The sequence below is a fragment of the Gorilla gorilla genome, chromosome 3 (genome assembly GCF_029281585.2).
Source record: "Gorilla gorilla gorilla isolate KB3781 chromosome 3, NHGRI_mGorGor1-v2.1_pri, whole genome shotgun sequence".
Taxonomy (NCBI): domain Eukaryota; kingdom Metazoa; phylum Chordata; class Mammalia; order Primates; family Hominidae; genus Gorilla; species Gorilla gorilla.
This window is the reverse complement of record NC_073227.2, coordinates 94,228,809-94,248,422: the sequence shown is the minus strand read 5'-3', so window position 1 is coordinate 94,248,422 and position 19,614 is coordinate 94,228,809. Positions and strand designations below refer to the sequence as shown.

Here is a 19,614-nt window from a genome sequence, read left to right as displayed (position 1 = left end):
TCCTGCTGAATAGCTACTCCCTTCTAGCTGGAGCCACAGCTCCCTCCACCGCGGAGCAGGGCTACAAGGTCCCTCCCGGTAGAGGTGCACGCAGCTCCTCCTGGCCACCCTCCCCACCAGTTCCCATTGTCTGGCCCCCCTCCCCCAACCTCTTCTTTCCACACTGCCTCATGAGTTCAGGGAATTTCCCCAGCATCCCAAAGCTTGAGTTTCCTGTCAGTGGGGAGAGATGAGTGTAGATAAAAGGAGTGCAGAAGGCACGAGGAAGCCACAGTGCTCCGGATCCTCCAATCTTCGCTCCTCCAATCTCCGCTCCTCCACCCAGTTCAGGAACCCGCGACCGCTCTCAGCGCTCTCTTGACCACTATGAGCCTCCTGTCCAGCCGCGCGGCCCGTGTCCCCGGTCCTTCGAGCTCCTTGGGCGCGCTGTTGGTGCTGCTGCTGCTGCTGACGCCGCCAGGGCCCATCGCCAGCGGTGAGAGCGCATGGCACGCGGGACGCACTCGCACTCGGGCACAGCGGTGCATCCCAGCCTCTGCGGGGTCGCTGCGTTCCAGGGAACTCTCCCAGCAACCTGCCCTATAAAGGGTGTCTCTCTTTCTTCCCCAGCTGGTCCTGCCGCTGCTGTGTTGAGAGAGCTGCGTTGCGTTTGTTTACAGACCACGCAGGGAGTTCATCCCAAAATGATCAGTAATCTGCAAGTGTTCGCCATAGGCCCACAGTGCTCCAAGGTGGAAGTGGTGTAAGTTCTGTGCTGCTGTGTCCACTGTGACCTTGGCAAGAGGGAAATCCCGCAGCCTGGGTCTTCAACCTTGGTATCTCATGAGTGTATCTTCTTTTTCTTTCCTTCAGAGCCTCCCTGAAGAACGGGAAGGAAATTTGTCTTGATCCAGAAGCCCCTTTTCTAAAGAAAGTCATCCAGAAAATTTTGGACGGGTACTTGTCACTTTGATCTTTGTGGTTTTTAAATCTCATCTAGGGAGACCATAGACTTCACAAGGTCTCTATTCTCTGTACGATTTAAGTAACACTTTTCATGTTTAGAATTAAAAGGTTGTTGAATTCGGAAAGTTTTTCTGGATTGTCCTGGGAAAATATACCAATCTTACATGTAATTACTTGAGCAATTACACACAGCTTGTCACTAAGTTATGTTTTTTGTTTACCCATTGCTTTTATTGATTTTTGTATTCTCCTTTTTTACCAAACATTATAAACGCTGAGTTTTGACAACAGGGTGGAGTAGAAAGGAGTGTGAAAAATGGTTAAACTAATATAATATTTTTCTCAACAGTGGAAACAAGGAAAACTGATTAAAAGAAATGAGCACGCATGGAAAAGTTTCCCAGTCTTCAGCAGAGAAGTTTTCTGGAGGTCTCTGAACCCAGGGAAGACAAGAAGGAAAGATTTTGTTGTTGTTTGTTTATTTGTTTTTCCAATAGTTAGCTTTCTTCCTGGATTCCTCACTTTGAAGAGTGTGAGGAAAACCTATGTTTGCCGCTTAAGCTTTCAGCTCAGCTAATGAAGTGTTTAGCATAGTACCTCTGCTATTTGCTGTTATTTTATCTGCTATGCTATTGAAGTTTTGGCAATTGACTATAGTGTGAGCCAGGAATCACTGGCTGTTAATCTTTCAAAGTGTCTTGAATTGAAGGTGACTATTATATTTCCAAGAAATATTCCTTAAGATATTAACTGAGAAGGCTGTGGATTTAATGTGGAAATGATGTTTCATAAGAATTCTGTTGATGGAAATACACTGTTATCTTCACTTTTATAAGAAATAGGAAATATTTTAATGTTTCTTGGGGAATATGTTAGAGAATTTCCTTACTCTTGATTGTGGGATACTATTTAATTATTTCACTTTAGAAAGCTGAGTGTTTCACACTTATCTATGTAGAATATATTTCCTTATTCAGAATTTCTAAAAGTTTAAGTTCTATGAGGGCTAATATCTTATCTTCCTATAATTTTAGACATTCTTTATCTTTTTAGTATGGCAAACTGCCATCATTTACTTTTAAACTTTGATTTTATATGCTATTTATTAACTATTTTATTAGGAGTACCATAATTCTGGTAACTAAATATATATTTTAGATAGATGAAGAAGCTAGAAAACAGGCAAATTCCTGACTGCTAGTTTATATAGAAATATATTCTTTTAGTTTTAAAAGTAAAGACAAACTTAACAATGACTTGTACTCTGCAAGTTTTGGAAACGTATTCAAACAATTTGAATATAAATTTATCATTTAGTTATAAAAATATATAGCGACATCCTCGAGGCCCTAGCATTTCTCCTTGGATAGGGGACCAGAGAGGGCTTGGAATGTTAAAAAAAAAAAAAAAAAAAAAAAAAAAAAAAAAAGCAAGGAGAAGTTGTCCAAGGGATGTCAGTTTTTTATCCCTCTGTATGGGTTACATTTTCCAAAATCATAATTTGCAGAAGGCCAGCATTTATGGTAGAATATATAATTATATATAAGGTGGCCACGCTGGGGCAAGGTCCCTCCCCACTCACTGCTTTAGCCCCTTTCACAGAGTAGAACCTGGGTTAGAGATTGCAGAAGACGAGCGGGAGCGGGGAGGGCAGGGAAGATGCCTGTCGGGTTTTTAGCACAGTTCATTTCACTGGGATTTTGAAGCATTTCTGTCTGAATGTAAAGCCTGTTCTAGTCCTGGTGGGACACACTGGGGTTGGGGGTGGGGGAAGATGCGGTAATGAAACCGGTTAGTCAGTGTTGTCTTAATATCCTTGATAATGCTGTAAAGTTTATTTTTACAAATATTTCTGTTTAAGCTATTTCACCTTTGTTTGGAAATCCTTCCCTTTTAAAGAGAAAATGTGACACTTGTGAAAAGACTTGTAGGAAAGCTCCTCCCTTTTTTTCTTTAAACCTTTAAATGACAAACCTAGGTAATTAATGGTTGTGAATTTCTATTTTTGCTTTGTTTTTAATGAACATTTGTCTTTCAGAATAGGATTCTGTGATAATATTTAAATGGCAAAAACAAAACATAATTTTGTGCAATTAACAAAGCTACTGCAAGAAAAATAAAACATTTCTTGGTAAAAACGTATGTATTTATATATTATATATTTAGCATTGCTAAGCTTTTTAGATGCCTATCGTGTATCTTTTAAAGGTTTTGACCATTTTGTTATGAGTAATTACATATGTATTACATTCACTATATTAAAATTGTACTTTTTTACTATGTGTCTCATTGGTTCATAGTCTTTATTTTGTCCTTTGAATAAACATTGAAAGATTTCTAAACTTCACTCATATTGTTTCTCCTTCCTATACTGTTACAATACATTTTACTTATCTTTAATTCTATGTAATTTAAAACACTAACTCTGCTCTTCTCTGACTGGCAGAGAAGGCCCTCATTCCCCAATACCATTTCCTTGGCTCAACCTTTCTCCAAGTTCTGTTCCCTTCTAGTTATTCCTTCACAGCACCAATGGCTTCTGGGGTCTTTAGAAAACACAAAGATTTCCCTATCTAAATTCTTCCCTATCTAAATTGTTTCCTAAACATAAAATAAAGGTTTCTAAGCATGACAGATGACGTTCTTTCTGTCTCATCCCACTCCTGATCAGCACTTTAACTTCCCCTGTCCCTCAAATTCACTATAGTCAGGTGTTCAGTTCCCTAACTGGGCATGTTCTTTCCTAGGCCCATGACTTTGGATTTGCTAGGGCCACTACCTGCATATAAGAAGAGGTTTATTCATCCTTAAGAACTCAGCTCAAGTAATACCAGCTCCTTGGCAGAGCTCATGGCTTCCGATTTGATGTTCTCATGACATCTCATTATCTGAATTACAACAAAAACACTGCATTGCTCTTATTTGTTTATAGGTTTCTTCATCCACTCTAGCTCTCCCAGAACATTAACCATACTATATCTACCGCTGCATCCCCAATGTAGCATTAATGCATGAATTAATGAATTAACAAGTTATCCTGATCTTCAGGCTGTCAGATACTGTTCTAAATTCAATAACCTGGTTCATGGTAGATGTCTTTTTTTTTTTTTTTGAGACCGAGTGTTGCTCTGTTGCCCAGGCTGGACTCCAATGGTATGACCTCAGCTCACTGCAACCTCTGCCTCCCAGGTTCAAGCGACTCTCCCGCTTCAGCCTCCCGAGTACCTGGGAGTACAGGCACCTACCAGCATGCCCAGCTAGTTTTTGTATTTTTGTAGAGACGGGATTTCACCATGTTGGCCAGGGTGGTCTTGAAATCCTGATCTCAGGTCATCAGCCCGCCTCAGCCTCCAAAGTGCTGGGATTACAGGCATGAGCCACCCTGCTCGGTTTTAATTAAATTATAACTTGTTTACCCTCTTTTCTCCTTGTCTAGCAGTAGTCCAACAAGGGGTTTGGCATGCACAATCCTCTCAATCTATAATACCTCCCCTCACTTTTACCAGGGTAGCTACCATCCTTCCTTCTGGAATAGCTTGCCTTTTACTTTCTTGAGGAAACCTCTCCAACCCTTACTCCTACCTTTGAGGAGGACCCTTTTATACCCTCTCACAGCACTCTGTACTTTTCCTTCATGAAGTTTTCTCACCGAAGTTACTGTAGAGTTTATTGAGCCTGTGTGTTTATTGTCATCTGTTTAAGGTCTCTCTGTTCTAGCTTCATGTAAGCCTCGTGAGGGCGGGGACAATGCTTATCAACTTCATCTCAGTTCCTAGGACAGTGCCTAGCACATACTAGGTATTCAAAAAGCAAGTGATTTCAGCTAAACAAGTCCCCTTGTCACTCTAAAATTAAAAGAGCAATTTCATTTAAATACATATTCTTAGGTTATACTTAACATTTCCCTATCTAAATGACAAATGAGGTTCTGTCTCATCCCAATCTTGATCAGTACTTCAACTTCCCTTGTCCCTCAGATTTATTATATAAATACCTGAGTAGGTATTTATATGAAATTGCTCTTTTATGAAACACAAGAAAAGGAAAGAAGATTAATCATATTAGTATGTATGTACATACATTCACACTCCAGTTGGATTACATTATACATGTTTATATTGGCATGTACTTGTATATATTAGAATATGCTATGAGTCTTTTTTTTTTTTTTTTTTTTTTTTTGAGACCAAGTCTCACTGTCGCCCAGGCTGGAGTGCTGTGGCATGATTTTGGCTCACTGCAACCTCTGCCTCCCAGGATCAAGTGATTCGCTTGCCTCAGCCTCCAGAGTAGCAGGGACTACAGGTGCGTGCCACCACGCCCAGCTAATATTTTTGTAGTTTTAGCAGAGATGGGGTTTCACCATGTTGGCCAGGATGGTCTTGATCTCTTGACCTCATGATCCGCCCGCCTCATCCTCCCAAAGTGCTGGGATTACAGGCGTAAGCCACCAGAGTCTTTTAAAGAAGCTCTGGAAACAATATACTCTCTGTATATTTTCTGTCAATTACATAGTACCTATCAGAATATATGATGTATTTTCCTTTGTATAAGTATTCGTCAATCAAATATTAATTTATTGATATTAATCGATAATCCTGTTACATGCCTATTATCTTTGTAGGATCCTTATGATCTGGAAATTATAAAGATGAGGAACTTTCAGTCTAAGTTAAGGTTTTCTGCTGCAAATATACTCAGTTTTCCCACAGAGCAAATATTTTCCAGTAAGAAGAGTGGAAGAAAGGGGAGAAGAGGTGAGGGGAAGAACTAGAAAAGAGAAGACTAGAGGAGACAAGGATGAGAGGAGGAGGGTGTTGGAAGGGACTATGACTTGCCTGTTTTTTCCTTTCTATTTTCTTCCTTCTCTCCTTTTCCTTCTTCTTCTCTTCCCTCCCCTTCCCTTGCCTATTCTCCTTCTCTCCCACCATTCCTCACTTCTGCTTATTAGTGAGAAGTTAAATAATTATATTTAAAAGAGTAGGAGAAGAACGCAGGTGCCCCAGTAGAAATCACAGCCAGCAGCCAACACCAATCACCTCTCGTGTGAATTAAGCCATTAAAATGTTGTTTTAAATTATTTTATTATTTTTCTTATTCTTAAAAAAATGTTGTGGGTACATAGTAGCTGTATATATGTATGGGGTACATGAGCTGTTTTGATACAGGCATGCAATGTGAAATAAGCATATTGAGAATTAGGTATCCATCCCCTCAAGCATTTATCCTTTGGGTTATGAACAATCCAATTACATTCTTTATGAGTTATTTTAAAATGTACAATTAAGTTATTATTGACTATTGTCACCCTATTATCCCACTCTTTATTTTCAGCCATTTCAGCTGCTCTTGACTGCACTCAAGTGAGCTTAGCAGAAGAAACTCATGCTAGCATACAGAATTATCAGAAACAATAAATTAATATTTTAAGCCACTAACAATGAGGTTGACTTATTACACAACAAAAGAGGATTAATGGTACTTGTTAACAATTTAATGTGTTTGCAGGCTCTAGAACATTATGTTAGAATTTCCTTAATGAATGAGCATGTAAGGAAGCTAGGTAACTTTCATATATTTGAGATTTAACAAATGATATTAATCAACATAATTTAAAACACAAATTCTGAGTCTGGCAAAACTCTGAAGTATTGTATATAATAGCGCCCAGAAAGATACTTCCCCCTCAACTCCTTCACCCTCCCCACTCTCCTCCCATTTTCACCCCATGCTTCACCTCTGGGCAGTAGACAGTAAAACCTCAATTCACATCTGAACAATTCTTGTCAACTCACAGTTATACAGTAAGCACATTTGGTTTCAGCCCTTACAGAAAAACTTTTGATGGCTAGTCTTTTAAATTTATTGATTAAGATACTTTAATGAACAGACTCAACATTGTACTATCCTTAACATTTTTGGTACTAATTGCTTTTATGATTGATTTGCTTGTGGTAGTCTATTTCCTTCATACTTGAAAGAAGGATTTGGGAAATGTGCGTTAAAAATGTTCTGTGTGAGGCAGAGAAGTCATCTATGCCTTAATTTTATAGATAGTGGTCCTCCAATGTCTCTAGATATTTTCTTTTAAAATAGCAAACATAAAATGTGCTTTGAGTCTTAGATAATTTGCTTGCTTCCTTCATGACTCTGCTATTTATAAGATGACTTAAAGAAAAAAGAGCTAAAATAACTTAGCACCCCCCAACACACACATACACAAACCCACAATGACAATGTAAGATTAATAAAAAGGCGGTCAAGTTATTTTAAAAACAAGTAACCAAATAACTCTTCTCTAATTCTAGCATTTATTTAAACAATAGTTTTTCATAACAGTATGCTTTTAACTGAATAAGTTATTTAAAAACATCTTTTAACCAGTTTTGTACACTCAGTTTATCATCATCTGTACTGTGTTTCTCAACGTGGAAATGGAAGGGAATGATGCAAATGACAGTAACAGCAATTAACAGCAGCAGTTGTCATCATAGCAGCAAGAGTAGAGTATTTTTCATATCCCATTGCTTTCCACAAATATTTTAGGCCTGACTTTTGAAAAATAAATAATTAAATGACCAAGTCATGCAAAGAGAACTTCGTAAAACCTGTTAGGAAGTTCAGGCTTAATCAACTGATGCTTAATCAATATTTTTTGAGTTAATAAAAACTAGCAAAATATTGTTTTATATCAAATGCTGACTGATATCCTTAAGAAATTTTGATGACTCAAGAAATCTGTTACTACTTCCTCACGAATTTTGCCGACGATGTGTCTTTCGTGACAAGCCACATTTGTTGATTAAGACAATGACTCCATGATACTGGAGTCACCTCTTTCCTGGTATTAACCCACTAGTTGGTTTCCTGGTAGGAAAGAGCCTACCTTTTTCCTGGTATCAACTCACTCAAAAGCATCATTACTTTAGAAAACTTTTCATACAGTTTTCTTAAAAAGATTAGGAACTTTTAGGAAATCTTACTAATGAACGAGGAAAGAAATCTGGATAATGTTAAGTAGGGGGAAAAAAAAGGTGTCCAGTGAAGCCAATAAACATTTTCAGCAATGTATTTTGGGGTTGAACAGAAAACGAAATATACTATGAATAGTGTTAAAAAAAAAAACCTTTATATCTTGTTCTGGAAATGGCTTTGATCTTATGTTTGAATGAAAATGTATATGACTTGCGAATTCACAATACCTCAATCTCAATAATGAAGAAAAGCTATAAAGTCACCCCACAGGACGAAAGAGAAAGAAGTCTGCTCCCCTCATTTTGTGTCCTGCTGAGCTTATCTCTGCAATTAACTCCACATCTCAACTCTCAGAAGACTCCGAACTCTCAGCTTACACCCTTCCTTTAAGCTTGCTTAAGACTATAAATTTCTGTGTTGAGACAGGGAGAAAAATCATTTCAATTAAATATGCTCTACTGCTAAACTCTAATTTAAAGAAAACAATAAATGAGGTGGAGAAAAATAAGAAATACATTCATCAACTGAAACTAAGGCTAGTGAGGCAGAAATAATTTTATACATGTTTATTGAAAGCCAAATGGGAAGATAGACCTGGGAAGACACATCCGCAAAGTTGGGGGTGTTCTAGAGTCTTTCACAAGTTACAAGGGCTTTATATAATAGAAAAGCTTAAAATAAGGCAGAAAAACTCCTCATACCAGAGTTGTCTTCTTTTTCATTGGAGGGTACAATACCGAAGTTAAAATCATTAGCTACAGATTACAGCATACAGGCTAAATGTCTACATACAAAACAATCAATAAAACTTTTTGTTTCAGCTAAACTTAGAAATAAATCATTGTCCTATTTAGTGTCAGTAGGTTCTACACTAATTAGTACATCAATCATTTGAGAAACTCGTAATAAAATACTTTACTCAGAGATAGAATGTCACCATCAAGCCACGAAACCTTTCCAGGGCGAGTTAATTTGGAAGTCTGCTTACTTCTAAAGTAAACTGTCAAATGTGGTCTGTAGGTTATCGCATTTAAAAACAGGACTTGAGAACTTGAGTAGACATAGTAGATAACTTTTAAACAATAGGGAAAATTGGCTTGAAAACAAAAACATGATTTAAAAAATTACTATATTCATCCTTTTGATAGAGAGTAATTTTGAACATTTAGTATTTTAAGCATTTCTTCTAAAATTTAGGATATGAAAAGTAAGAAAAGAATATGGAAAATTTAAATAATATTCTGTGAGTCTTATACATAGTTGTAAAAGGAAGAAAACTTGTTGCCAGTGCCACTTACATCTGCCTCTTCTTTATTGACAATCTTCCAAATCAATTTAAATAGCATAGTTGCTTTGGGTCCTGTCGAGTTTGGCCTGGAATTGTAGGTGATTAGAAAGGATAGGGAAGCTTTCATGTGATACGTATTCATTGATTTATTAATTATTTAAGACCTACTTTATATTGAAGTATCCTACATGTTATAGGATACATGAGACATTCAAACAAACACAGGACACGCCACTCCCTACAAAAGTGCATGGTTCAATTGAGGAAGGAAGTCTTACAGATGGGACAGAGAACCAGAAAATAACATAAAGCCAACATGTAATGTGTAGGTCCACCTCTCTATCTTTGTAGCGATATAGCATTTCAGACCAAAACCTTTAATTTGGGTCTGAGAATTCAGGAACAAATATTTTCCTTGGTAAGGACATTTCTTGAACAATTTCTAATAGTGCAAAATTGGAAACACCCTGAAGGGCACCAACAAGGCAAGGCTGAGTAACTATTGTTCTTACCATAGGAAGTCACATGGTCATTAAGAAGAATGGGGGAAAACTACATTAAGATGACCTGAAAAGATAAGGAACACATATTTTTTGAAGGATAAAAGTCAGCTGTATAGTGATCCATATACAATACTTCTATGTATATGTGTACCTCTATGTCTTAAACGTGTCTCACTGTATACATATACATGTGTGCATATAAGTGCAGACAGAATTGAAAACTAATGCAAAATTGTTACCAGTGTTTACCACTGAATAGTAGGAATGTGGAGAAATGATGAAGAGAAATTTGTGTTTTATTTCAAAGACATCTGCAGCATACTAATCTTTTGCAATAAATTATATAATTTTTCTGTTAAATTAAAAATAAAAATAAAAATAAATATGCTGGGTCATACTTTTTAGGTATTCTTAGGTGGTAGAAACAAGTAGCTTCTTTTGTAATATAAAGGAGGATGAGTTTCATTTGTAGTTTCTAGATGAAATTACAAAAGATAATATAGATTGAAGGCAGAAAGAATCCAATAAGCTAAAATCCAAAGACAATCTTTGACAGTAATTGGCTCTTATTTTAGTTACATGCTCCAAACCAATCCCAATATTTATCAACATCCATGAAAAGAACATTTGCTTTCTTTGGCACTAACAAGGAAAGATAACTTTCTCTTTCAAGGGCCACATGTTTGTGCCTTCAGATGCTCCTAAAGTTTCTATTAAGCCTAAAAACTGCAGTATAGAAAAGGCAGGGCGTATTGTTATAAATCATACAAAGAAAATGTATGTAGTATTTCAGTCTAGTTCTTACCTTCCTGAACGGAGTTCTTACACAGGTGTAAGGAAGGTAAGTATTGAGAAAGGGAGAGTGGGAATGTGAAGTGATGCACATTAAGAAAGTTAGTGGGAATTTGACCTGTCTGGTCTTTCTCTGGGTTGGGCACAGCTTCAAATGCTTATATGTGTATCACCACATAGCCTCACTTCCTCCTTTCCTACCTCTTCCTTCTTACTGGCTTTGAGAGACAGCATATAAATGACATCTTCAGGGCATGAGAAGCCACTTATCTGCAGACTTGTAGGCAGCAACTCACCCTCACTCAGAGGTCTTCTGGTTCTGGAAACAACTCTAGCTCAGCCTTCTCCGCCATGAGCCTCAGACTTGATACCACCCCTTCCTGTAACAGTGCGAGACCACTTCATGCCTTGCAGGTGCTGCTGCTTCTGTCGTTGCTGCTGACTGCTCTGGCTTCCTCCACCAAAAGACAAACTAAGAGAAACTTGGCGAAAGGCAAAGGTAGAGGCCCTGCTTCCCTGCACTTGTTGCTGCTTCTGCTACACCTGTCTCTGGGGTAAAGACTAGCTTGGTGCCTCTGGGGCTGGAGAGGGCCATTATACCAACAACTCCAATTGGAGGAGGCACACAGGTGGGTCACTTCTCACTTCTTGTGTGCTGGGCAATCTGCTGGGCACTTTACTAAAGCATTACAGATCATATTCACAATGGCTTTATGAGAGAGGTACAATTACCCTCAATCTGCAAATAAGAGACCTGAGGAAAATATTCATGGCCACCAATAGGTCACATTTTCTACCCTAGAGGAAAGTCTAGACAGTGAGTTGTATGCTGAACTCCGCTGCATGTGTATAAAGACAACCTCTGGAATTCATCCCAAAAACATCCAAAGTTTGGAAGTGATCGGGAAAGGAACCCACTGCAACCAAGTCGAAGTGATGTAAGTTGCTGTTTCTGTGCTATTGCCTTATCAGAGAAACCCTCTACCTCCATCCGCATATGCACTCGTTTCCTCCAGTCTCATGGATTAGTTCTGATATTCAGATCAGGACACCCACAGATAACCCTGTTCTCTCTTGCAGAGCCACACTGAAGGATGGGAGGAAAATCTGCCTGGACCCAGATGCTCCCAGAATCAAGAAAATTGTACAGAAAAAATTGGCAGGTGATGAATCTGCTGATTAATTTGTTCTGTTTCTGCCAAACTTCTTTAACTCCAGGAAGGGTAGAATTTTGAAACCTTGATTTTCTAGAGTTCTCATTTATTCAGGATACCTATTCTTACTGTATTAAAATTTGGATATGTGTTTCATTCTGTCTCAAAAATCACATTTTATTCTGAGAAGGTTGGTTAAAAGATGGCAGAAATAAGATGAAAATAAATAAGCCTGGTTTCAACCCTCTAATTCTTGGCTAAACATTGGACTGTACTTTGCATTTTTTTTCTTTAAAAATTTCTATTCTAACACAACTTGGTTGATTTTTCCTGGTCTACTTTATGGTTATTAGACATACTCATGGGTATTATTAGATTTCATAATGGTCAATGATAATAGGAATTACATGGAGCCCAACAGAGAATATTTGCTCAATACATTTTTGTTAATATATTTAGGAACTTAATAGAGTCTCTCAGTGTCTTAGTCCTAGGATGTCTTATTTAAAATACTCCCTGAAAGTTTATTCTGATGTTTATTTTAGCCATCAAACACTAAAATAATAAATTGGTGAATATGAGTCTTATAAACTGTGGTTAGCTGGTTTAAAGTGAATATATTTGCCACTAGTAGAACAAAAATAGATGATGAAAATGAATTAACATATCTACATAGTTATAATTCTATCATTAGAATAAGCCTTATAAATAAGTACAATATAGGACTTCAACCTTACTAGACTCCTAATTCTAAATTCTACTTTTTTCATCAACATAACTTTCATTCATTTTTTAAACCCTAAAATTTATACCCACACTAATCTTACAAAAATATTCACATGAAATAAAAATTTGCTATTGACTTGTTGTCATCTATTATGAATGTTAACAGGATTGTTGGGTAAAAAAAGCTTTAATTTTCCTCTATTTTTTGTATACTTGGTATTTCACAGTATGACCAACAAAAGTTACTAAATTGATGATCGGTGTCATTCTTAATGTAGTATGATAACAGTTCCAATTCATTAATCATTTTAAGATGCCAGGAATACTAAGTGTTTTGCATGCATGAACTAAACAATTTTTTAAAAGATAGATATGATCTGGTTAAAAGAACATCCTCTGGAGTTTGAATAATGTGGTAACCTGGCTCTGCCACTTGTTAGCTGTGTATATCAGGTCATGTTGCTTAATTTCTCTGTACCTTAGTTTCTTCATCCCTAAAATGGGGATAATATTGCCTCCCTCATAGAGTTTATGGAAGGATTAAAAGAGTTAATAAATTTAAGGTATTTAAAATAATGTGTGTCATAAATAAGCCACATATAAATGTTAGTAATTATTTCTTATGATTATTATTATCCTCCCCAGTGTTACAGAAGAGAAAAATCAAGTTTATAGAGTTTAAAATACTTGCCTACTTTCAGATAACTAAGTAGGTAACAGAGTGGGAATTTCAAATTGTGCTCTTAAACACCACACCACAGTGCTTTCCTCAACTCTTCTTTCTCTAATGAAGAGATTACATTACATATAACATAGTATTATTCACACACATAATACAACTTGATACATAAATAGCATACTGTATATACTATAATAATTATAGGGTATCAGGCATCTCACTCATTATGTTTAGTGGTTTCCCACTGAAACTTGACAAGAGCAGCTCCTGAGACATGGCACAGTGTTGACACCATGCTTATACCTCCTGAGATGCAGATGTCTTCTGTTTTTGAGTGCATGTATTGAGTTACTCTGTTTACATGCAGAGAAAGAGTGATTTAGTTGCCACTCAGTGCCACCTGGATTCCTTTACACTGCAAACATTAAAATCTGGGTGTAAGATTGTAAAAACCCAGCGTGTTGCCCATCCATATGCAAAATCATCCCTCCCCTTCATTCTCTCTGCTGTTAACTCAGAAGGGGCTTCAAGTTTCAGGTTCATAAACACAAATGAATTACAAACCGTTCTGCAACAGCCATTGTGTTGGATACAGGATGTTCAAAAATACAGTCATGTTTTGCTTAACAATTGGGATACATTCTGAGAAATGCATCATTAGGTGATTTTGTCATTGTGTGAACATCACAGGGTGTGCTTACACAAACCTAAATGGTATAGCCTACTACAAACCTAGGCTATATAGTACAGCCTATTGCTCCTAGGCTATAAGCCTGTACAGCATATTACTGTGCTGAATACCATAGGAAGCTGTAACACAATGGTAAATATCTGAGTATCTAAACATCTATAAATGTAGAAAGATATAGTAAAATTATGGTATAAAAGAGTAAAATGGTACACCTCTATAGGGCAGTTACCACAAATGGAGCTTGTAAGACTGGAAGTGGCTCTGGATGAGTCGGAGTGTGAGTGGTGAGTGAATGTGAGGGCCTAGGACATGACTGTACACTTCTTTAGGTTTTGTAAACACTGTACACTTAGGCTACACTAAATTTATAAAAAATATTTTTTCTTCAACAATAAATTAACCTTAGATTACTGTATTTTTTATTTTTAAACTTCTTAATTTTTAAACTTTTTGACTTTTGTAGTAACACTTTAAAGGCATTGTACAACTGTACAAAAATGTTTTTTCCTTATATTGTCATTCTATAAGCTCATTTTCTTTTTTATCTAGTTATTTATTTATTTATTTTAGAGATGAGGTCTTTCTCTGTCACCCACACTGTAGTGCAGTTACATGATCATAGCTCTCTGCAGCCTCAAACTCTTGGGATCAAGTGATCTTCCTTGATCTTCACTAAAGATGTGCACCATCATGCCCAGCTAATTTTTGAAAATTGTTATTGAGAAGGGAACTCATTTGGTACCCAGGATGCTCTCGAACTCCTGGTCTCAAGCGATCCTCCTGCCCCAGCCGCTCAGGCTGGGATTACACCCATGAGCCATAGAGCCTGGCTAATTGTTTTTTGTTTTGTTTTGTATTTTCTATTTTTCACACTTTTCTGTTAAAAATTAAGATGCAAAAACACATATCAGCCTAGGCCTACACGGAGTCAGGATCATCAGTATCACTATCTTCCAACTCCTTGTTTTGTCCCACTAGAAGCTCTTCATGGGCAATAATACGCATGGAGCTGCCATCTCCTATGACAACAGACAGATGATAACAACTCATACTTCCTGAAGGATCTGCCTGAGGCTGTTTCACGGTTAATGTTTTTTCTATAACTAGTAGAAAGAGTATATTCTAAAATAATAATAAAAAGTATAGTATAGTAAATACATAAACCAGTAACATAGTTGTTTGTTATTCTTATCAAGTATTGTGTACTATACATAATTTTATGTGCTATACTTTTATAGAACTGGCAGTGAATGGGTTTGTTTACACCAGCATCCCCACAAACATGTCAGTAATACACTGCTTCCTATGACTTTACAACCATGAGGCAATGGGAATCACATCACTAGGCAACAGGAATTTATCAGCTCCATTATTATCTTATGGGACCATTGTCATATATGCAGTCTATTGTTGACCTAAATGTTATGTGCTGCACTACTGTATGTAAGTCACAGAGAATTGCACTTGAAAAGATCACTATGTGGTGGGAGAGGCAGATAAGTAGGCAAATAACTGCAACTGTATATTACACATGTTAATATAGAGGTATGCTTCAATTGCTTGAAGGAGCAGATACATGAATATGTTAAAACTTCATCATCATCATTTTCAACACATCATCTTTGCTAATGTGGCACTTTGAATTGAGTCTCTACCAGTACACTGAAACAGTGATAAATGTTATAATCTCTGATTTCATAGTGTTTTCCAGTTTAGGAAACAAAACCATTTTTAACACTATGAAATACACACATACACACACACATATGTATCTCTGTGTAATATATATATATGTGTGTGTGTGTGTGTGTGTGTGTTACCTGTGAGAAACAGGAAAGACAGAGTTCTGCAAGATAGAAAGGCAAGAGAACACAATTACATATAGTTGTCACGGAAGGGCCCTCTGAGGAACTGATACTTAAGCTGACTCCGGAAGTATAAATAAGTCTTAGTCAGGTGAAAAGGCAGGTAGTGGGAGAGTAGGAGGAAGAAATTACTCAGCTCAACAATTAAATTGCATATTTCTATAGAAGTCCAGTCCTACCACATATTAGAATATCAGCTTTTCCATGCAGTGGGCTCCTGACACCCTTTACCACTGTTAATAAGTGTGATAGAGAACCTCTGGCTTTGGGTTGAGGGTGTACCTTGCCCTAATCAAGAGCCAAAGTCATTCTTTCTCAGAGAAGGGAAGACAGTCCATATGGATCTCTTCCCCTTTCCTATGTGGGATTCTATTGCATCCCCTCCACTGTCACCTCCCTTCATTCTCACATTCAACTCCCAGATGCCTTGAATCCTCCTGCAGAGAGCATCACTGCTCCCCACCAACAGTGCAGCCCATCTCACCCTGTCACCAGCACTGGCTGAAGACACAGCAGGCACTGGGAGACATGCCCTGGCAAACTCTTCTTGTCCTCTCTTCTGGACTGTTATTCAGGATGGAAACAATGAAGAAACAGCCAGGCACTAAGCTTTTACAAAAAGAATGCATTCAAATATTACTTCTGCAATTTTTCCAAGAGTACGAGTAATGGGAAAATAGACCTTGCGTCCTACAGCATACTGGGTGATTGTTGGTGGAGCCTGGTAAATACCATCCAGAGACTAGGGAAGTTTTCCACATTCAGGTGAAATTCAAAAGAGTCATCGCCTAGAGACCAAATTAAACTTATTAGTAGCAGAAAATAATTGCGAATAACACATGCTTCGCACACAAAGCCACCAAACTCAGTAGTAATAATTGGTAGTTGCAGCTGGGAGGTTGGAAAGGAAACAGGAACTGTCAGGGTCCTGAAGGCACCTACTGTGTAAGTTGCATGATGACAGCAGAGAACTCTACTGTTAATACAACACAAAAAACATTCCTTTTCTGACTCAAGTTCTGTTTCTAACTCTACAAACGTGCTTGTATGTAAGTTGAGGTTGGAGGTCCCAGCCAAGGCAGCTGCCCAGAGCCTTTTCTTTCTTTCTTTCTTTTCTTTTTTTTTCTTTTTTTTTCTTTGGTAATCTTGGCTGGCCAGAGCCAAGTCTTCCCAGTACTATCTTAGTTTCCGCACCGCAGTTCCTCGCTGTCCACTTCAGGCTTCCGGACTGGAAGGACAGCCGGGAATAAAACGTGCCGGTGAGGCTCAGGAGTCATTGGCCACAGAGACCCAGCCCGAGTTTCCCATCGCACTGAGCACTGAGATCCTGCTGGAAGCTCTGCCGCAGCATGAGCTCCGCAGCCGGGTTCTGCGCCTCACGCCCCGGGCTGCTGTTCCTGGGGTTGCTGCTCCTGCCACTTGTGGTCGCCTTCGCCAGCGGTGAGAGCAGAAGCCAGGCTGTGAGGGCCGGCAGCAGCGAGCGGGAGTCCGGGAAGCCCTGGGGCTGGGGAGGAATCCTCTAGGATCATGATCACAGCTACACTTAACGGAGCGCCTGCTGAGTGTCTGGCCACAGTGCCAGGCGCTGCACCTGCACCTCCCACCTGGTCAGCACAACTTCTGTCTGGGGGAGGTGTGATTTATGCTTAAGGAAAAGAAGGCTGAAGGTAGTGGAAAAAGTCCCTAAAGTACCTCTGGCTACTCATGGAGTCACCACTCCCTCCCCTCCTCCTCTCTTACCCTCTCCCTTTCCCCCTCAGCTGAAGCTGAAGAAGATGGGGACCTGCAGTGCCTGTGTGTGAAGACCACCTCCCAGGTCCGTCCCAGGCACATCACCAGCCTGGAGGTGATCAAGGCGGGACCCCACTGCCCCACTGCCCAACTGATGTGAGTCCTTGCACTGCATCAGTCAGTGCTCCCGCTCCGTGCCTCCTCTGCCCAACCCTCCCCCTTCTAATGCCATTTGCAATCTCAAGGACTGAAAGTCACATCTCTTCTCTTTTCCCTGCCAGAGCCACGCTGAAGAATGGGAGGAAAATTTGCTTGGACCTGCAAGCCCCGCTGTACAAGAAAATAATTAAGAAACTTTTGGAGAGTTAGCTACTAGCTGCCTACGTGTGTGCATTTGCTATATAGCGTACTTTTTTTTTCCAGTTTCAATCTAACTGTGAAAGAACTTCTGATATTTGTGTTATCGTTATGATTTTAAATAAACAAAATAAATCAAGTTGTAGTATAGTCAAAATACTTCTTAATAATAGTGCAAAAATTGTGTTGACACATAACAATTTCATGGAAGAAAAAAATTCCGGTATTTTAAGCAAAAAGTATTTTGAAGGAAGGTGTGAATACTGGTTATGCTTGGTGTTACATGTTGGCTGATACGTATTCATGCATTTACATGATTGCAGTACTTTATAGCTACATATTTACCTTGACCATTATTATTACCTTTGCCAATAAATATCAGTAACACTTATGCATTACTAGATGGCTTTTAAAAAAATTAAGTAAATAAATAAGACTGTTTTTATGCCCACAAATTCTGGAAACAAGGAGACGTACTAGATGATGATGTTTTTATTCATCCCTCAGGAAGGCACTGCTCTACTCTGGGGAGAAAGGAAGTTGTTGCAGTGTTGGTATATTAGTTACCTATGGCTTCTGTAACAAATCAACACAAACTCAGTGGCTTAAACAATACAAATGTATTATCTTGCAATTTGGGGGGTCACAAGTCCCAAGTGGGTTGAACATGCTAAACTCAAAGTATGATCATAGCTGTGTTTCTTCTGAAGGCTCTAAAAGAGAATCTATTTCCTTTCCTTTCTCAGCTTATAGAGGCATCCACATTCTTTGGCTTATGGACCCTCCATTGATTTTCAAACTGCATCACTCCAACCTCTGCTTCCATTGTCACATCTCCCCTCTCTCCTCTGACCTTTCTGCCTCTAACTCTACCTACCTCTCATAAGGAGCCTTGTGAATACGTTGGACCTGCTGGGATAATCCAGAAACCATTTCCATCTCTAGACATTAAAACATCTGTGGAGACTTTTTTGCCATACTAAATGACATATTCATAGGTTGCAGAGAGTAGGGCATGGGGATCTCAAGGGTGGGGGGCATTATTCACCCTACCACAATGGGTCAGAAGGCAGAATCTAGCTGTGGAATGAGAAAGCTGCAGTCATTGTTCATGAGCTAATGTAATTTTTACCCAAGGTGACAATGTTTGTGTAGACATAGGATAAAAATCCTAAGAGAAAATAGAACATGGTGCCATTCAATCTCTTTGGTGGTGGTGGAAAGGGTGGGTTTTTAGGATGACAAACTAATTAAGAAAAACATAACTTATAGATGCTTAGGAAATGCCAGAATATCATCTAAAATTCCCACACCCACATTGCAAGTTAGAGAGTATTATTCCCAATATAGAGGTGAGCTGACCGTCTCGGGGAGGACACAGCTTGCGAGAGGCTGAGCAGATAAGTCTGACTCTCAACTCCCTCCTCTTGTTTTCACATTGTGCTGCCTTTCACACAGGCAAGTGGCATGTTAGCTGATTCTGCAGACAGGAACTGTTCCATGAACTAGCTCTTGAAGGGGGAGGAGGAATTTGCCAGGGGGACAAAGGGAAGACAGGAACTGTCACCAGAAGAATAATACATAAAAAGACACTAGATAATTCAGTCATTTGCATGTTTGGACAACAGTTCATAGTTCTGCAGGGCTGGAATGGAGAGAGAGAGTGAAGCATGGTCTCTCAACTAGTTTTCACCCCCTTGGTGTTTTTCACCTGTAATACAACTTATGCACTGCTACCCATATTATTTTTCCAAACACAGATAGGAATATTTCACTCCCCTGCATAAATCATTCAAGATCCAAAGTCCTTAGCATGGCACTCTACACTGTGTCACACTCACTTTCCCTCTGTGCCTTAGTTTCCTCATCTGTGAAGCAGGGATATTATGAGTGGCTACTTTGTAGATG

At 38.7% G+C, this 19,614-nt stretch overlaps 3 protein-coding genes across 3 annotated transcripts; all 3 read left to right on the top strand.

Annotated features, from left to right (window-relative positions):
* The first annotated feature begins 211 nt into the window (after positions 1-211).
* On the top strand, positions 212-3,229 carry CXCL5 (C-X-C motif chemokine ligand 5). Its single transcript, XM_004038816.5, has 4 exons — positions 212-475; positions 610-742; positions 853-936; positions 1,295-3,229. The coding sequence occupies exons 1-4, from the start codon at positions 367-369 to the stop codon at positions 1,311-1,313; spliced, it is 345 nt and encodes a 114-aa protein (XP_004038864.1). The 5' UTR covers positions 212-366; the 3' UTR covers positions 1,314-3,229.
* Positions 3,230-10,767: 7,538 nt separating this feature from the next.
* PPBP (pro-platelet basic protein) lies at positions 10,768-12,519 on the top strand. The gene is made up of 3 exons (XM_004038815.5): positions 10,768-11,002; positions 11,306-11,441; positions 11,584-12,519. The coding sequence occupies exons 1-3, from the start codon at positions 10,855-10,857 to the stop codon at positions 11,684-11,686; spliced, it is 387 nt and encodes a 128-aa protein (XP_004038863.1). The 5' UTR covers positions 10,768-10,854; the 3' UTR covers positions 11,687-12,519.
* Positions 12,520-16,893: 4,374 nt separating this feature from the next.
* On the top strand, positions 16,894-17,845 carry PF4 (platelet factor 4). Its single transcript, XM_004038814.5, has 3 exons — positions 16,894-17,058; positions 17,379-17,505; positions 17,631-17,845. Exons 1-3 carry the CDS (start codon positions 16,968-16,970, stop codon positions 17,716-17,718), a joined length of 306 nt encoding a protein of 101 aa, XP_004038862.3. The 5' UTR covers positions 16,894-16,967; the 3' UTR covers positions 17,719-17,845.
* The last annotated feature ends 1,769 nt before the right edge of the window (positions 17,846-19,614 follow it).